General features: G+C 41.3%; 1 protein-coding gene across 4 annotated transcripts in view; it reads right to left on the reverse strand.

Annotated features, from left to right (window-relative positions):
• LOC136436161 (dystrophin-like) overlaps positions 1–18,922 on the reverse strand; it is a 229,422-nt gene that overhangs the window by 85,535 nt on the left and 124,965 nt on the right. For all 4 annotated transcript variants that reach the window (XM_066429949.1, XM_066429963.1, XM_066429956.1 and 1 more), the window contains 3 exons: positions 8,472–8,644; positions 6,784–6,934; positions 2,383–2,558 (listed from right to left, as the gene is read on the reverse strand). In XM_066429949.1, the coding sequence (XP_066286046.1) occupies positions 2,383–2,558; positions 6,784–6,934; positions 8,472–8,644 (500 nt within the window). The remainder of the gene's footprint in view (positions 1–2,382; positions 2,559–6,783; positions 6,935–8,471; positions 8,645–18,922) is intronic.

The raw sequence follows: 18,922 nt of genomic DNA on the forward strand, positions 1-18,922 counted from the left end.
CCCGATCGATGAAGTGGTGCTTCCAAATGCCAAATGTGGATATTGAGGAATTTCCCTCTATTCGTCTCCATCAATAAGCACTAGTACCACAGTAGGTATGCGAGACGGAATGGCAACGCAGGGAGACGAGAAAGAGTGAGACTAATGACGCTTGCTCGCGCTCAAACAGAGTCGTTTGGTCATACTCCTGTGCAATTTTTCCCAAATGGATGGAATTCTCCTTAAAAATGCCAATGTAGCCAAATAAAGGAGACCTATAAATGGCAATGAGGTTTGCACTTAATTTCACTGGGGCCTGTCTTAATGATAATTCAAAATATGTGTCGCAACAGGGCGACAGAGTCTATGACGATTTCTACGCTGCCAATCATTCAAATCATGCAGGGATGCAGAGCAACGAACTCCTAATGTCTTATGCTACGACGATTTGTGAGCTTCAAATTATTCAAACCCGGGCAATTCCATGACCCAGCCCTAATCCGTCAGCGCTCAGCATCCTATGGAACAACTCACACTGCCTTGAAAAGAGGTCATGATGTGCCCGTTATGACTTGACCATTCATAATGCAGAATGGATGGGTGCACTGGTCAGACTTAACAGCTGTGACTGGTAAAACATACCGCAGCGCCATTCCTGCCGCTGGACTGGAATATTGATAAGTTTAAAGCTGACATTTCTCTAGGACATCCTACCTTTAGACTGAAAGAAAAACAAACTGCAGGCAAACAGAACTCAAAGAGAATCATCCACTTCAATATTAAGCCTTTTGTAAACAATCGTGATTTCATGAATTTTGTTTGAATGATAGATGGGATCATTGTATCTATGATACGAGAAAGCTAGTTCATCAACGTCAGTTAAGATAAATGTGAGCTACTTTTTCCTTTATTGGCAACGATAGACAAATATCTGATATATCTAGCACACCAAAGCAATGAGTGAGTAAATCATTATTCTGACGCACACTGACAGTTGTCATATAATAAGTCATCAGAAAATCGTGAGGTTTTGTACTTAAGTGATAAAATTGCTACATAATTATTTCTCTCATCTAATTTTCATATGGAAAAAAATATACCAGACAGCAAGGAGAATTATTTAACCTAATTATGAGCCCAAAACCATGTCACGTCCTACAGAGACATTTCAATTCGACTGTGCCTTGTTATTCACAAACAAAAGCCATCAATCTTCTGGGAAGTGAATTAAATATGCATAGACGGTAAACATCATTTGATTGAATGCTAATTGATGACTATTGAAGTGTGACAAGCAATGTTCAAGCTATTGACGTTTTATGTGTTTTCTTCAATAAACATGTTTTGTAGTACCTTCAGGAGGCATCTACCACACAAAAAATTGTTTATATAAATCATGTTGAATATTCAGTTGATTTTTAAGGGTGAAGACTTAGTGTCAGCACCAACTTATTTTCTTGAAATGCATGTGGATACTTGATGATAAAAACACTCTGTTGATTATCAACGAAGTTGGCAGAGAAATATGAATTTGTGATACATGTATAAGTTTGCTGACACCTATACCAATCATGCGTCTACAGCTATGGGACCTGGTCAGAGCCCCTCAAGACTCCTATCAATTTTCCAATTATTAAAGAGAGAGAAAGGGATATTGGCTATTGTACGATGGCTGCCTCTGTGCACCCTTGGCAAAGCTCCAGGTAATACCTACCCACTGTTATCAAGGAATAATGTGACAACTAGACGGGGAAACAATGGATACAGTGCAAATTGTAGGATATTTGTCTAGATCTGATCATACATATGTATGATTTAGAAGCCGTTGTGCTGCTATGGTCAAACACCTTTCAAAAGTTGAATCTTCACTGCATGAGATGGCAAATCTAGATAATGCTTAGAAAAAGATCTTTATACATGTATGCAAGCCAGTAACTTTTAGCAATTCTCCGGACTAGAACAATTTACGGGGGGAAAAAGGACTTCCAGTTGAAGTACTGAATTGCAAGAGACAAACAAGAAGTGCTACAGAATACAATTACAAAGCTAACACCCTTCAGTTTAATTTTGGACCTCTAGTTTAATTTTAGACCTCTAGTTTAATTTTGAACCTTTGGTTTAATTTTGGACCTCAAGTTTAATTTTGGACCTCTAGTTTATTTTGGGAGTGACCTCCAATATCTCAACAGCCTCAAAACTGTTTAGGCCTATGAAAAACTTGTAAATCTTGAGATGTTCAATTACATCATTTTTGTGGTGGGTTCCTATTACTACTGTAATATAAACATGGCTTCAACCGCAAACTTGAACACAACAAAACCTCCTTTCCTCACCCAACCCGAAATTTAAGTCCCAGCAAAAATAAAGGTATTCACAGTAAGAAGACCATTTTTCACGACTGACCTTTCTCTCCTGTCGTTGACCTCTGCACACAGCACCCTCCACCTTCTGTTCAGTCCATCCAGCTTCTCCCTCAGAAGGGTGGCGTCGATGGACGTGCACTGCTCGATAATCTCTTGCCCGTTCGCGTTCAGTCCCTCCACTTGCTTCCTGTGGTTCTCGATCCCCTCTTGCAATTTCTATGCAAAGTAAGACGGTGAACACTTTTTGAGGAGAGTGGTAGACGTACATGTTACGGTACACACACTAATTACAGAGATAACACATTAAGCCTAAAGGTATCCCTGCTGTTCCTGATATGTCGAGTAAATGCATTCTTATCACCGGAGGTTAATTATGTTGAGAAAAAGCATCACTAATGAAGAGTCTGGCGAACAAACGCGTTCCTAAATTGCAAGAAAAAGGCAGGTGAAATTTGTACAGTGAGGTTCTCTGGCTTATATCTTGAATTATTGTACATCTAAATGACAAACCAAGTCTGCCACCAAGGATGGCAACATGACTGTCACCAGGGAAAAATCAGCAAATCAGATTAACTTTAGCATGAGTGGGGGTTAAATGGCAGGGAGTCAAATTTAAGACGAGGATATGCTTGGCTGCACCAGTGTATTGATCCCACCACTTATCACAGCAAGCCTTCCAGCACCATGGACAGAACCTGGAACCCAATACTAACACAAGCCAAGTAGAAACCTGTGATTACCTTGCCTCAATTCCAGCCTTCCCCGATGTTAACAAGTGAGATCGTAATGTCGGGAACACCCCCTCACACGGATAACCAATACCACTCCTCAATCGTTTGACACATCCGAGTAAGAGTAACGTCTAAAATCACGCGTAACTTTTTCCTCAGGCAGCTACGTGGCGCCGTCCCTGTAGACTTCCTGACTGGCAAATATCCTTCAAGTCTGGAACTGATGGGAACACATGCTTATTCCAATCCAGCCATCTTTCCAAGGCGGCTGTCAGTGACTCCCGCTACCCATCTTCTGGTCCCTGCCCCGTAGCACATTGGCATTCTGGTGAGGTCTGCTCGCATCTACCTCCGGAATTACCTTGTCCTTCAGACATGTAGCACTTGAAGACTCTTATAGGCTCCCAGATTTGGTGTCTTCACGTATCATCCGCACCTTCACATGCCGCATCCATCCTCTTGTTTCAAAGTAAGACATATCAAAATAGCCAAATGTGCTGCATAATGCAGAACACATAGCCACGCAAGCGACAAGTAATGAATGTTCGCCGTGATCAGTCAGGGATGATGCACCACATGACGTAGCAAATGACTGGCAGCTAATTCTTCAGCACCAAGGTCAGCATCCTATGCACAGCAATACGGCACACCTCCAGCACTGCTCGATTCCTATCCTTAGAGAGAAAAACGCATCAGAAAGCAGTTGTTTGACTTGAACCTTTCCTTGGCGATGCCGTCCTCACTTTCACAAGGTAATGAGAATCAAAGCTGCACGCCCAATAACAACAGGTCAATCGAGCCTGGCTTTTTCCACCCCTAGTTTTCCAATGCCTTCATTCTGGCTATTTTGAAGGCTACAAAAGGAGCGCACACAGGATTATCTCCCCACCGCAGCAATCAGGGCCTGCTGAATAATTCTACTCCCGGTAAGAAAGGGTCTAATTTAGGCCGTGGTCTGCAATCTTTGGGGAGCGATCGCTGGGAGACATCACGCTGACCCTTGCATCAATGGTCACTTGGTCGAAGGCCCTCGTTCTGCAAGCACGTGCATGGGCAGGCGAAAAGCTAATCAGTTCCCTAAGGCACACATACCCTCCAACTACATACTCTTCTCACTTCATATGCATGAAAGAACGATGATACATATAGCTTTTAACCCTTAATTTTCAGCCAGCAGTATCGTGTTAAGAGGTGCCCCTACCACGGGAACCCTACATATCCCTCCTCTGGCCTTACTGAGGCTTGAAGCTTTCTTTTTGTATTCCATTCGTAACTGACGATTACACACACCTAGAAAGCCTCCCAACTGGGTAGAGACATTGGATCCAATTCAATTACACCCTAACAAAGGCTCCTCAACAGAAGCTGCAATTTTCGCACAATCAGTAGAAGGTATGGAAGCGTGGAGAATTGGAAACAAATCTCCGACAGTTAAGTTTGATAATGTAATCCTACACCATCAGTGAAACCCTTCTCAGCTGGCAAAATCAATAAAGTACTCCTGGTGTATGAGCAATTGATCTCGACCTTGTTTTGCTGCCTTTGTTGTATTGTGTTGTATATCACCCTGGGGAGAAGGCATGCTGCTACAAAGAATTTATTTGCAATTGACTTGAAGGACAGTTAAGTCAAGGTCAATATAACATCTAAATGGTACATGATTATGATAATGAATGCTACCTTACACCAAAATTAAAGCAACCATATTAGATTTAACATTCTAGCCCACGGTTCATTTTCAGATGGGAATTCTTGCCAACATTCTTGCATTCAGAGAACGTGGTCGAAGATAAGACTGTCATGTAGTCCAAACTTTCACTCTGGATCGCTTCCAAGTTCTTACAGTTCTCAGTGCCTCGACGTTGACTGATTAGTATAGGTTACCCAATGCCCTTGGAATTGATAGATAAGGGTAAAGATTCTTCATTGCACTTGAGGCCTATAAACTTGACTTGTATGAATGGGAGTAGGAAGGCTTCTGATAAGCACCATGTCTCTTCGAATCTCCAACATTGTCACTGTGCGATGATTCCTCTATCTGCGTGCCTCAGTGTTGAGTCAACATAGTTGCTGTGAGCACCAGCCTGGCCTATGTGCCAACATTACTCAAACATTAGTATTCCCAGTGAGAAGGAGTCTAATCTCTGTATGATGAAAACAAAAATCAATGGAGATGGAAACTGACATTTAATTCTGGAGACGCTGAGCACGAAGGCTTGCTCTGGCGACCTGTGATGCAGACTCCCTTGGTGTCTTTGATTTCAGCGCCGAGGTACTTGTACGACATGCCTCCACACGCAGTCGTGCGTACCTTCGTAATGCATCCATAACCACAAGGAACAACTCTATATGGCTGGTACATGTACATGTTCCCACAGGGAGAGGAAACCAGAACAGCATGGTGTCTGGTATCTAGATTGATATATATTTGAAGTCGGAATGAAAGCCAAACATTTATGACCAACCAGGATGGGTTCTTCACTGTAGATGCATGTATCAGACCCTGCCGACATCAAATCCATAAGCTACCAAGAATACAGTAGGGGAGGGGCAAGAGAGTGTGTACAAACCATGTACAGTACAGGATTTAACTGAAACATAAAAACTTTTCCCATGAAACAAGACTGGTTCCCAACGTGATGAAACTATTCACAGGTACAACACCTGTCTTGGTAACAGATCTGTCTCTTGCTTAAAAATTTTTTTCCATCCTACCCATAGTTTTGGAGTCCATGTTGTTACATTTTCATCAATTTCATGTCATGAAGCTCAGATTTTGGTCCGTACAAACATGCAAATTGCCATCTTGGGATGGAGGGATGGGTCCTGTTAGACAGCCCTGCTTGGTAAGCTGCCTAAAATGTTGATGATATATTTATACTACCTATCTGTAAAGATGTACATTGCAACATCCCCAACAACAATTTCCAGATCTATCCCTTCTCATAAACGATCTCCTGCTGGTCTTGTTACACCTACAGTAATTTTACACATCACAAGCAGTAGTCCCAGTAGTAAACAGACCCCCCTGCGAGACCACCTCTGCACTTCGCAGTAACAAGTTGTCCTTTCTCCGACTCCATCACTGTTCTGGTTGATGAAGTAACGTTGACTGTGACATCACAATCGGTCATGCATTTGAACGTAAAACGGTAAGCACCCCAAAGGGAAAATCCCTCAAAACCTCGATCAATCCCTCTACGAAACAACCTTCACATTTTACTGATCCCAAAGGCCAACCTGTGAATTGGCAATGGCTTTGTCAATGTCTATATAAGTCCTTAAAACCATACTACTCTTTAACTTCTATTCATTCATTATTCATAAGAGGCCAGGGACTCCTGTATTGGATTTCTCTTTGGAATCAAAAGGGCTCTAACCCCGTCAAGAGTGCTCTAAATTGATTTAGTTGTAGTGCCGTGCAAAGTGCAGGCATTAACACTAGTCTGGTGTGCGAGCTCTCAGAGCAAGGCCTCTGTGTTTGGGGAATTCTTGTAAAAGGTAACCTGCATGTTTTAAAAATCAATTTTCAAAGCAGCTCTCTTTTCCATGGCATTCTCAAACGATTAATTTCAGTGACTTTCTAATGCCAGAACATTTTAGACAACAAACACCAATCAATGCATCTTACTTCATAACAATTTCCTAGGGCTTGCAAGGACAAGAAATCTTGTTTTCTAAAATCTCATGATCTTGTTACAGTATCTTACCTTCTGCTGTGCTCTTGCCTTTTCCAGATCCAGCTCTCCGCCTGGAGCCTTGGTGTCCTGAACCGTCCTCTCAGCTTCGTTCAGCCAGGACGTCAGGTCGCGCATGTCACAGTGGAACTGCTGCCAGTGGGCCAGCGACTTCTTGAAGCGACTGCGGGGGCAACGACAGAGTTAGATTCATAGCTTCAACCAACAGACAGCCTATCTATCTTCCATTATACATCATGTTCAACTTGGGAGCTTGAGGCCATCTTTTGTGCTCACTCTCCTCCCTTATGCCTCACCTCATAACTAAAACAAACTTGGTACCAAAAGACTTAATCAGCAGGGAAAAGGTTAAAGAAGACATCAAACGAACAAACTCATCCTACTCTTGCTGACTGCATTAGTACCACTCTTCAGACACTGACACAGTTTTTTTTTCATTCTTCTAACCCTGTCATGATATGACCCAACTCCCTTTGCCGCAGGTCCTCCATTAACAGAATCACAGCTGGAACAAAGCGTAACTCCCAAGTTTGACATAAAAAGCGCTCTTAGGCCTGAAGATTGCCATCAGCCCCATAACAATGACATTACATTGAGCCCAGAGGCCTCATTGTGAGGCTGTTTATGACAGCCGACCTGTCCACAAAGTTATCTCACCATACATAATCTCTTTTGTAGTTCATGCAGTCTAGCCCCCCAAGCCGTGACAGTAATGTAATAGCATACATGAATGACAGACAACCTGACTACCAAGGGGTGTCCAACTTTTTGTCAAAGTATTTTATCTCAGTCCAGTATACTGTAATTCACTTCATCTTCACAGTCGCAAAATTTCCAAATTCCCGGTCTAAAAAAAATGGACATTTTCACTGAACTTTAACTTCACGGTGGTGGCAAGTGATTTACAGAACGGACATGTTTTTCACAGTGATGATATGTACAGTACACAGTGAAAAGAGTGAACATAAAGTTACAGTGAAAGAAACAAGAATTACAGTACGTAATGGTTGATGAAATTTGACATGACTTTTCCAAAAAAACTCTATAACAACAATCAACGAAGGTGCCTTTGTCCAGCATGTTCAACCTTCTTTCCATGACTTATTTTCCATGACTTTTATATTTGTTGGTGTTTTAATGAAAAGACAGTGCCTAAGCACTTTCATCCATTAGCTATACAAACTTAAATTACTTTTAGAAATATAAATCTCATGGTTGTACCCCACCCAGCTTTCATAACATCTGAAAGTCAGAAAAAAATCTCACAAATGTCTAGGTATCTGTGCAGGCTTCTGGCAAACTAAATTTGCCTCAAATTTTTACATATGAGAAAGACAAGGTTACATAACAGGAAGACATGTGAAGCATACAACAAACATGCTCCTAGCAGATTTAGCACTTACCAATACTATTTTTACCAACATATCGTGTTACAGGCAAATTCACACACTAAGCCAGATTGCTACCTACCAGTCAGCATGCAAATTGTTTAACCCTCTCCCTGCCGTGGCAGCCTTTTGGCACTCAAGTTGTATTGATAGGGCAGCAGGAAGAAGGTTAAATGTCTATTTTTACTGAAACATGACAGTTACAAACAGGGTTTCATTGTTATGCTCTAAAGTTGCCTTTTACATTTCCGACAAAGGATTGATATGAAATGCATGCAATATGGTTATTAATTGTCAAAAAGCAATTCACACCTGTATCTGTCCACATAGTCCTTGTTGACCTTGTCCCATTCAACCTTGAGGTTGGACATGGCATTCTCGATGTTCTTCCGCTCCGAGGGTGCCACCTGAGAAATGGCGGCACCCTTGCGCTCGTGGGCCGACCGCACTTGTGGCTCCAACGTGTCTAGCTGCTCCTTTATGGCCTGTAGAGCGAGAGATCACATTCATAGATAAGCATCACTTTAATCCTCGGAGGCATTAATGTCTCACTGTATCAAACCACACAAAAAGCGGCGAGTGCACATCAACAACGTTTGCACAGCCTACAAGTGTTAAGCCGGAAGTACATTTCCTTACACGTACAGCCATATATTAACAGTCAGAAGCTTCAAAGAAAACCAAGAAAGTTTAACCCTCCATGGTCAATGGTACATATTATTAAATCTGAAATTGCTCCTGCACACAGACTTCATCATGCAATAAGTACATCTTCAAAGGCTTTACGCTACAGATAAGGCAAAACCCAGTATTATGTTGGATTTTCCTTGCCTCACACAGATTACAAATGGATAGTTTGCAAAACAATGACTGTAATGTATACAATTGTGCTGAAATGAAGCATTAAGAGACTTATAACTGCGTTATCAAAATTCAAATTGAAAGGGTTCCTGTCAATTATGCATCAAGGCTTACCAAAGAAACCACTGCATTTTGCTTTGTTACAACGCAAGACAGCTTTCCTAAATGAGATAGGATATCAGGAGTTGTTTGTATGAAGTATATCCTAGTTTATGATGTATCATCCCCGATCTGAACTTAACACTTTAATGAAGATGCAATATTCAGACTTATATAAGTATCAAGCAGCAGGAGAAGTATTGCGACCCCGCCAGCTTTCCCAATCAAGGGCTCAGACCTTAAGTCTAGACCAAGCCTTCCCGGTGCCAGGGATGAGCAGTGGTGACGACATAAGAACATTAGACAACATGATGAATGGATAAGGGTGACGCACATACCTCTAAAATCCATCTCACAACCTTTACGCATCTACAAGAATATCGCAAAGATGCTTGCTATGACCTATTTACAAGTTTCAGCACCAGGCCAAATTTATAGGAAGCAATTTAAAGTGCTGAAAGGAGAAAAAGTGCTGCTGGAATCTAAATTGGACTCCATCAAAGTTTTCCTGTACCGCAGCTCTCTTTGAAAGAACTAGGTCGAAAGTCTACATATATCATCAACAGCAACTTTTCCGATCATCAATCTTGCCACATCATGTCTGACATGGCTGAGGGAAAAAATCTGTTTATCTGACATTCTGCCAAGCCTATTTGTAGCTTCAACCCCTGCTTCTGAGGTTAAGGTCCTGACTCCAGAAGCGGCGTAATTGCCCCGAAAAGGTTGATATAACACCTGGTGTAAAAATTGAGGAGACCTTAATATTCCTAATGGCTTCTAATCTGCAGTAAGTTTCGCAGAGGTGCTGGAGAAATGGCTGGGGTGATGGAGTTTAGGTGCTATTTGCTTTCTGTCTGTCATGACCTCTCTCTATGCCTCCTGGTGTAGGGGTAGACAAATGTTACTCTTGGCTCATCCATGCACCTCATTTACAATGATTACAGCAAAAGTCTGATGGGAGTGGGCAAAGCTACATGTACTTTGCTCAGCTAAACTTTGTACAACCATCAAAACTATCCCAACTAGATGCAAACAGCAGACCTAACAGTGACACTGACAAATTATATAACATAAGTTTTGAAAGATGGGGAGGTGGGTGGTGGTTTGTGGTAACGGGGTTACCGGTAGTTACTAAATTTGAAGAATAATGTTTTTATAAACCGCAAGGTCAATTACATTTATGTATCAAAGCTTACCAATGAAAGAAACCACTGCATTTTGCATATTAGTACACAGCTAGAAGAATACATATTCTTATAATTCTGACATACTGGAGACCTACATGATATTCAACTTCCACTTTTTTTGCATTTCTTTGGGTAGATTTCAAGCCTTTTTTCTCTACGTCACACACATTTCCCTTGGAAAAACCCACCCCAACATTTAGCCTCTTCGACATACTGTCCACAGCCAAAGTAAGATGGATGCTGGCCGGTGCAGGCATGGTAACCTGTGACACCAACGCGTCTACCCTCCCCTCCTCCCACTGACATCTCAAATCCACTCATCTATCTGACGGGTCAAGTGTAACAGGGAAAAGAGGGGAGTACAGCTTGTATCAGCTAAAGGCTACGGGCACTTTAGTCTCAATGCACAGCTTGGAGGGGAGACTGGAAAGGCACAGATAAGGCAAGAAAACACACTAAACCACATGCTGCAACAGTTGAGTAAATGTGAGTTAGATGGCCCTGCTACCAACATGCTCCCTCAGGGTGTCATATTCATAAGTCTGAGGAAATATGAAGAGCAACTTGTGGAGGCAACTTTTACATCTGACTTATGAGAACTATAAAGTTTCAAAGTGTACAAAGCAAGATGCTATGTAAGGGTCTCTCCTTCAAACTGTAAGATGCTGATCTCAAAGCTACTCTCTGTACGTAGCGGAAATATCTCAAGTAAAGGCGCCTGGCACTTGCAATCTTAACAACACATCACTTTTCCCCATTTCTCACGTTTATCGTTCCAACACAGGTGCCATGCTAAGGCTAGCAAGACTAGTATCAAAACAACACCCATTTTGAAGTGAAAAAAAAATACAGTAAGAGATGAAATGCCTCCCATCTATGTCCCAAAGGCATTTTCCGGCTCCACTGACATGAGTTATAAGAACCGCAGTGAATTTCCAACCTGATTTACAGGACAGTGTGTTTACATGCTGATAGGCATGGCCACACGTTCATCTTTCCCAAAAGACACCGTTAGCTGTCCAACAGTCCCACCACTCACGGACCCTGAGAAGCCAGGAGGGACTTTGTCGGGAGGTAGATTTATTTTTGCTGTCCTCGCTGAGGCTGAGCAGAAAGCCGAATTCATGACAAACTGGAGAGAAAACTAATTATAACATACAAACGAGGTACTCTTTAGTGGCCACTGGGCAGTCGTAATGAGGTTTTAGGTCACTAACAGTGATGTCCTCATCACTGGAGTGGCAAGATGGCCATTACAGTCCCAAGAAAATGGGTTTTCTTGCCTTTCGGGCTTAGAGGCTGTTATAGCTGGCTCTGCATGTAAAACTTTTGTTCACATCATTCTGGACCAAGTAGAGGTGAAGGAGTGCCTGACTCTACAGTGATAATCCTCACATTTGTTTTCGGCAGCGTGAATGCTTTTTCCCGTTACTAGAATCAAAAGTTCATTTTGTAAGGATATGCTCTCCACCTCACCAGTGGTAGTTTGACTATAAGTTACTGTAAAATGCATTCAAGTTTGCGGTGGTTAAAAGTTTGTGGTTTTAGCAGTAACCTCTTAACCACAGATGCGTCAACGTCTAAACTGCGAACAAAAAAAACACAGTGAAAATCTTTGTTCTGTCTTCTGCCTGCTTACCAACTTGAATTGTATCAACCGCAAACTGGAAACAACTGCAAACACTCCATTTTCTCCCTATCATCATGATGATATTAATAAAAAATGCAATTTACAGTACATATCTGCACACATTCATGGTGGCTGAGCACACCAGAAATAGCCCCACAAAAGGCTGTAATGTTGCGGAGGTTGGATTTTGATTCAAGATCACGCTGGTGTCAGACAGGTCACCCCAACTAAAAATAAAACGTCTTGGATCACAAAATGTTACACGATTAAGTTATAATATCTTGCTTCATTCAATGGCTATAAATGATACAGCTTTTTTACCTTCGCCGAGATTAAATCTTGCATAGCGTTCCTGTGTATGTCTGTCTGTCTGTCTATCACAATAAGTCATGAATGCCTGGATAGATTGCCTTCATATTTGGTAGGTGGGCAGGTCTTTGTGTTGACCTCAAAATGATTAGATTTTGGGCCCCCTATTGACATGTTTAAAATAGTGTTTGTTTTTGGTACAATTTTTGTTAGCCTTCATAAAAACTATGACTAGTGCAATGTATTAAATACCTGATTTGATCGTGAGTGATTACCCCTGTAGAAGAAGTAATTCTATTTTTAAATTTCTGCATGCAGCAACTACTGCAAAGGGAATGGGGCAAGAATGGTTTAATAATGACTGATGAAACATACTGCAAAAAGCCATTTTTATGTTCAATATGTCACATAAACTATCTTTGATTGATGATGAAAATGATGACTCTGTCTGACACCTTAGTAAGAACGATTTGACACAGAAGACACGTGAATCCCAGATGGGAAAGAAGAGCATTATTCAAGAGATAATTGGACACTTGTTCCCAGTAAAATTGCACACTTTACACTCTTAGGGTATTGATCATGGCATAATAGGACTCATTGACTGGGCTTACATTTACTGTAAAATGTATCAACATTTCAGGGCAATGACTCATTGACTGGGCTCATGTTTACCGTAAAATCTATAAAAAATATGGTTTCCCATTGAAACATTTCCAGGGCTCTACCTCAGTAAACTGTACAATTGCACAACATTTTTGCCTGGACCAGACTATACAATCATACAAACGGTGGCTTGTAAAAATGTAACAATTGACAACAAAACTGCTGATTTAGCAAAAAACAGAAAAAAATTCCTTATCCTAAAGTAAGACATATAAAAATATTGTCCTGAATGATTCTTTGCTTTTATTTCATTAGGAAAAATAAATTGTTGACAAGGCTCTAATGATTAATTTTGTTTCATGTTAATTCTTCAGAAATGGCAGATTTATTCATTCATACATGCATCTAATCCCTCACAGGATATGTCTGATGGCTTTTATGACTACCAGACATTATATGTAATTTGAAATAGCTTTTAGGGTTCTTAATGTTTCCAGGCATGTGGGTGCACATATTGCTCCAAGTCCTTTCCTACATTAGCTTTTAGCTTCCTCTTATTGTTATGCAAAAAATTCCTCCCTTCCCCATTTTAGTGCTACCATACAGTCGCCAAATGCACAATGGGTAGTAACAGACTGGAATATTCTAGTCTTGAATGGGTCGTACTTCCCATGTGGCTGTTGTAAGAAGGTTTTATGCATTTTTACTGCTTGAAATACGACGGTGCAACAAACTGAGGTAGACTGTTTAGCACTACTCCTCACTGCACAACACAGCTGACTTAATCAGCCAGAAATACCAAGGGACACATAAATGTGCTTAAGCCCCATCTTAAAGCCGTAAAGCTTTCAGAGTCCCCTACCCACCACGCAGGGAAGCTACGTGTACGTGTAACGTCTCACCCTTTGCACCTGTATGGCAAACTGATTGCTATACCTGGTAGTGGTAGCAACTGGGGGACAACCAAGAGGGGTTTCTTTGGAATGGATTTTTTCTGCTTTTCTTTTGAATAGCTGCTACTTTTCTTCTAACCCAAAAGATTGCTACATTTACCAGGATACTACAACACAGTATGTGCACACACTGCACGCTTGTTTCCTTGAATAGCAACGAACTTGACTGAAACACAAGAAAACTCAATCACTACCCTAAATTGCATCAACATCCTTCGATATTCCTACCAGAATACAAATGGGGTAAAGAACAAATTGATCCTTCCCATTAAAATCACATCTACTGATTGGTGTAGCATTAGATTTAAGGTGTTTACGAAATAAATGCAATAAACATCCCATCTACAAGTGAAAATAACCTTAATGGAAGGATAAGTAGAATTAAGAACCAAGTACGTACGGCAGCAAAATAACTTACAGCACCATTATTCTCATCCCAAAACAACTTCACTTGCGTCATAGCATTTGTACAGGGAAGGGAAATCAGTTGTAAAGCCCTGGTGGGATAAACAAGTTTTCCCTCCACACACACATACATACATAGAGAGGGGACTGAAATGAGACAAAACTTTCTCAGTTATTCTTCAGATGAATGCAGTGCCGGCGGTGCATGTCCATTAATACAGGTCCCATCTTAGCAGTAAATTACATCATTATTTCTCCCGACACCTGGGGGATGAAGAGAATATCGAGAGGTGCTCCCTTCATTCTGCTTAAGACTCAATTTTCCAAGGCAACCAAGTCGTAAATAGGCGACACGTCTCCGGCCCTCCGCTTGGAATCCCTCGCACGTGTCTCGACTCCCAATCGACTCCTACCAGATGCTCATCCGCGACGTCGCGGGGCTAACAGTAGACTCAGCATATCATTGGTTCGTGCTGTCATAATCCGCAGATTATGAGAGAAAATCCTGCATGTTGTTTTTGAGATATATCCTGTGGTGATCGGGATAATTGGATTTCACTGGAGATTGCCAGTCTCCTCAGTAAGATCTGTTTTGAATACTTAATGTTCATCCAACATGGTGAAAATACACTTACACATACATGTACAATTCGTACATGAAACGAATGTACGACAAATGCTAAGCATTCAGCGATTCTTCCTGGTGCCATCTGTAAAGACTCGCTGCTAGGAGTTTACTAGTCTGTAATGTTTCTTGGCTTTTATATCTCAAACTTTCCTTTGAGTTAATGTAGTTTCCACTTTACCGATTGTGTGCAACAAAGCCAACGCACAACCATCGCCAATGTTCCTAAGAGCTACCACAGTCCAAAAGTTGTGAAGAGTAACTCTGGACACCCTGGCGTCCTAGATTACAGCCACTTGTCCAATTTTCCGGTGGCTGGACGTTCCAGGATTGGCGGTCAGATATTATTGACAAATAGCCGTTTTCACTTTCCAATTATTCGGAGGTGAATCAAATTTGGGGCCAAGCATGCTGACCTTTGAGAAACAGGCCATAAAGTTATCTCTTGACAGGTGGAAATTCAGTCAAACTTGTACAAGTGACCACCTCTGCATAAGTATTACATGAACCTGGCCGCTGTGGCCGCTGTTTGGTGGATCCCTTATAAATAGTATTCCCCACTGACCCTAGCATCGAGAATCCTGTCTATATTGGCCACCTGTCTACTGGGACATTTTTCTTCAAGTGCAAATACAGTTTTGACTATACATATGTATGTGACAAAGGACCAAGAACTTCATAATCTTTCTGTGATGACTACTAACTTTTTAAGGCCTGAGGGTATTGTTTCCTTTACTTCCTCCTTCTTGTTTCCCAAGATTGTCTGACCCCCCCCCCAAACAGTTATGAATTTCGATAATTTTTTCACCCTATTCAAACTGAACAAATGCTGCAATAACGAACATCCGACAAATCAAAATAAATTGCAAGACAAATTCAACCCAACGCTTTGAAGTTTTACATTCTGTGCGGATCAATCCTTGACCTTTGGTCCTTAGGTAACGCAGATGGTCACTTCAATTCTTTAGATCTGGTATTGCTAGCAGGTTGCATGGCAGGCATTTAATTTGGCCCTGTTTCTATTCCATACTGGCTTCACAGCAGACTCTATAGAATACCAAGCAGCCATCAGGCCTAGAGAGGAATCTGAACCATCTCGAGAAGATTGTCTTTTGTAGTGCGAGAAGTCCAGAGGTTAGCGATCCTACTTCTGGACCAAGAGGTTGGGAGTTCGAATCCAGGCTGTGTTGCTGACCCATCATGGATGCTACTGGACAGGGTTGCTTTCCTCAGGATGGGATGTTAAGCTGTGATCCACTGATCATTGAACTTAGGGAATTTTCTCAGTACACTAACCCTGTAAATACTGTAGACATTGTCTTCTGTCACCATTAGTGGAAGAGCAGCTCAACTGTTCATTGAGTTGATATGAACTGGTTCAAGATCACTTCATCTTTTTGCACTTTTTTATAACCAATCTTGAAAGCAGTAGGTTTTCTTCTCAATCACTAGAGAGCTGAGAAAAATTCTTGTGGCTTGATTTTTCTCCATCATGTAAGCAAAACTAATGAAGAAGAATCTGGTACAGAATCATAACAAACTTAGAACACGTCTATAAAAATACATGATTAAAACGTCACCCGTTTTTGGAATTAATGACTTTTTGAAATTCAGCCTTACGAAACGATGTCAGTTTAATGAATTCCTTGCTTCCGGGAATACGGCATCACCATTCCGTGCACAGCTTTAGACCGTAAATTGCGATGCACATCAAAGGAATTCAAAACCTCGCTGACTGCATTTTCAATATCCAGGAGCACTGCCTTATAGAAAGGGTGAGGGTGCATGTATGACCAAATCCTTCAAACATCTGTGCATCGCAAGCAACAGGGATGGCCAATGCTCTGGAGGTATCAGGATAGCAATCAATAACATGTGCAAATGCCAAGGCGATGATTTCTCCCGCGATATATGGGAGGATCGGACCCAACATGCAGATGTCGTATTCACGGCGTAAAATTGCCCCTATAGGACTTCCCACACTGCAGTGAAGCGATACCGAATGCCCAGTTTTAGCCATCAGGAGTGGGCAATTGTCAAGTGTGAACTGTGAAGTGAGAAGCTATCACTGGGCCTGGGAATTGATCCTACCGTCTGAATGGTGAGAATTTACTGTCCGTACCTGATAATTCAAATGTCCCGTAGACAGATTTAGGGCAGACGGACCATCTGCTCTGTGATTTAAAAAATTGTATTGTAGATTTTGAGAATACCTTGTGTGAAATGAAATCAAATGCCAGGCAGGATTGAACCAAATATTTCACGTATCAAAATTGCTACCAACTCTACTATTACTCATTCAATGGTTTCCCAAAGCCTTGTTTTTTCTTCTTCAAATTGAAGCCAAATTCATGAACTTGTGAAACAGTCACCAACCAACAAAGCTACACCTGCCTAATTCCATGCCCACAATCCAATTATCTTATCAATTCCACCAGTGCAACAGCTTCTTTCTGCATGAGTTGAGATCCATGCATCCCAGAGTCATTACCACTCCCCCTGGCAATGCTTATCCTTTTCTAACTGCGAGGAAAATGCACTTCAGCCGAAAAACAAGTCTTTCTTATCATGTATCATCTGTCAGTGCACAGCATCGATTCCTGGTTTAAGTTACATTTCATTTCCAGAAGTAAGCCCTGTTTGTCCCCACAAACATCGTTAATAAATGCGGGATGTATTCCTTATTTTGTGGGCTGGACATTAACAAGGCTGAAAATGGGGATGACTGACCTCATCACAGAAATAAGTCAAGGGCACGGTGACCTTCCCCTTTCCAGCTACTCTATACCCAAGGCAGACACTAGCAGCATATTGCGGACGTAGATTTGTAATTCATACCCCATCCTGAGCAAAGCACCTGTTATGAAAGCGTTCTCCCCACTGTTAACGCCTGCCAACCTCTCCCACTCTCCGTCATAATGCGAAAATATTGCAATAATATCCCATTACTGGTGCTGACTGTTACAGATGAGAATCGGTTGCAGGCTACTATCAGCACATTAATGCCATCCTGGGCAGTTGACCTCAGTCCATGGCGGCAAATATTGTCTCCATTCATTTCTGTCCAACTCCAACATCTCTGACTCTGAGACTAAATCTGCTACCCAAGTCTTTTGTCAAACACACAAAATTTCTTCTAAGGTGCTCTTTATAAGACTAGAATTAGACACCATAATACAGTATGGGAGACAAATGCTATGTACATATTTTTGTCCAAGACCTTTCAAAAGACTAGACCAAGACCCACCTCTTTTTTCTGACAAAGTTATTTTTTGTTTTATACACTGCAATTTTAACATAATAGTCACCAAAAACCTACCATTTTACAGGCTATTTTCAAGATTGCAAAAACCATAACAACCACAATGGTAAGTAACAGAAAAGAGGTCAATCCCTGTATTACCACACACCATAGAAAACAAATGCTGTGCACACATAATGAGTAAGAAAACAAATGCTGTGCACACATAATGAGTAAGAAAACAAATGCTGTGCACACATAATGAGTAAGAAAACAAATGCTGTGCACACATAATGAGTAAGAAAACAAATGCTGTGCACACATAATGAGTAAGAAAACAAATGCTGTGCACACATAATGAGTAAGAAAACAAATGCTGTGCACACATAATGAGTAAGAAAACAAATGCTGTGCACACATAATGAGTAAGAAAACAAATGCTGTGCACACATAATGAGTAAGAAAACAAATGCTGTGCACACATAATGAGTAAGAAAACAAATGCTGTGCACACATAATGAGTAAGAAAACAAATGCTGTGCACACATAATGAGTAAGAAAACAAATGCTGTGCACACTTAATGAGTAAGATATGACTACAACTTAACTTCTCATCATGGAGCTTGTAAGCAAACCCACCCTGGGGGACTGTAGCACCCTACGAGTACTAACACCAGCAGTAATCACTCCCCTGGGGGGTCAATAAGGCACATGCAATTAAATGATCGCTGGGGTCCCACAGGAATATTGGCGCCTTTCTGACTCCCTTCATTAATTGATCGGCTATCATCACCGTCTTGAACGACAGTTGCCTAAAACAGAGAAACCACCCAGATGTGGTTTAGAT

Source organism: Branchiostoma lanceolatum, chromosome 1, assembly GCF_035083965.1.
Source record: "Branchiostoma lanceolatum isolate klBraLanc5 chromosome 1, klBraLanc5.hap2, whole genome shotgun sequence".
In the NCBI taxonomy this organism is placed as follows: Eukaryota; Metazoa; Chordata; class Leptocardii; order Amphioxiformes; family Branchiostomatidae; genus Branchiostoma; species Branchiostoma lanceolatum.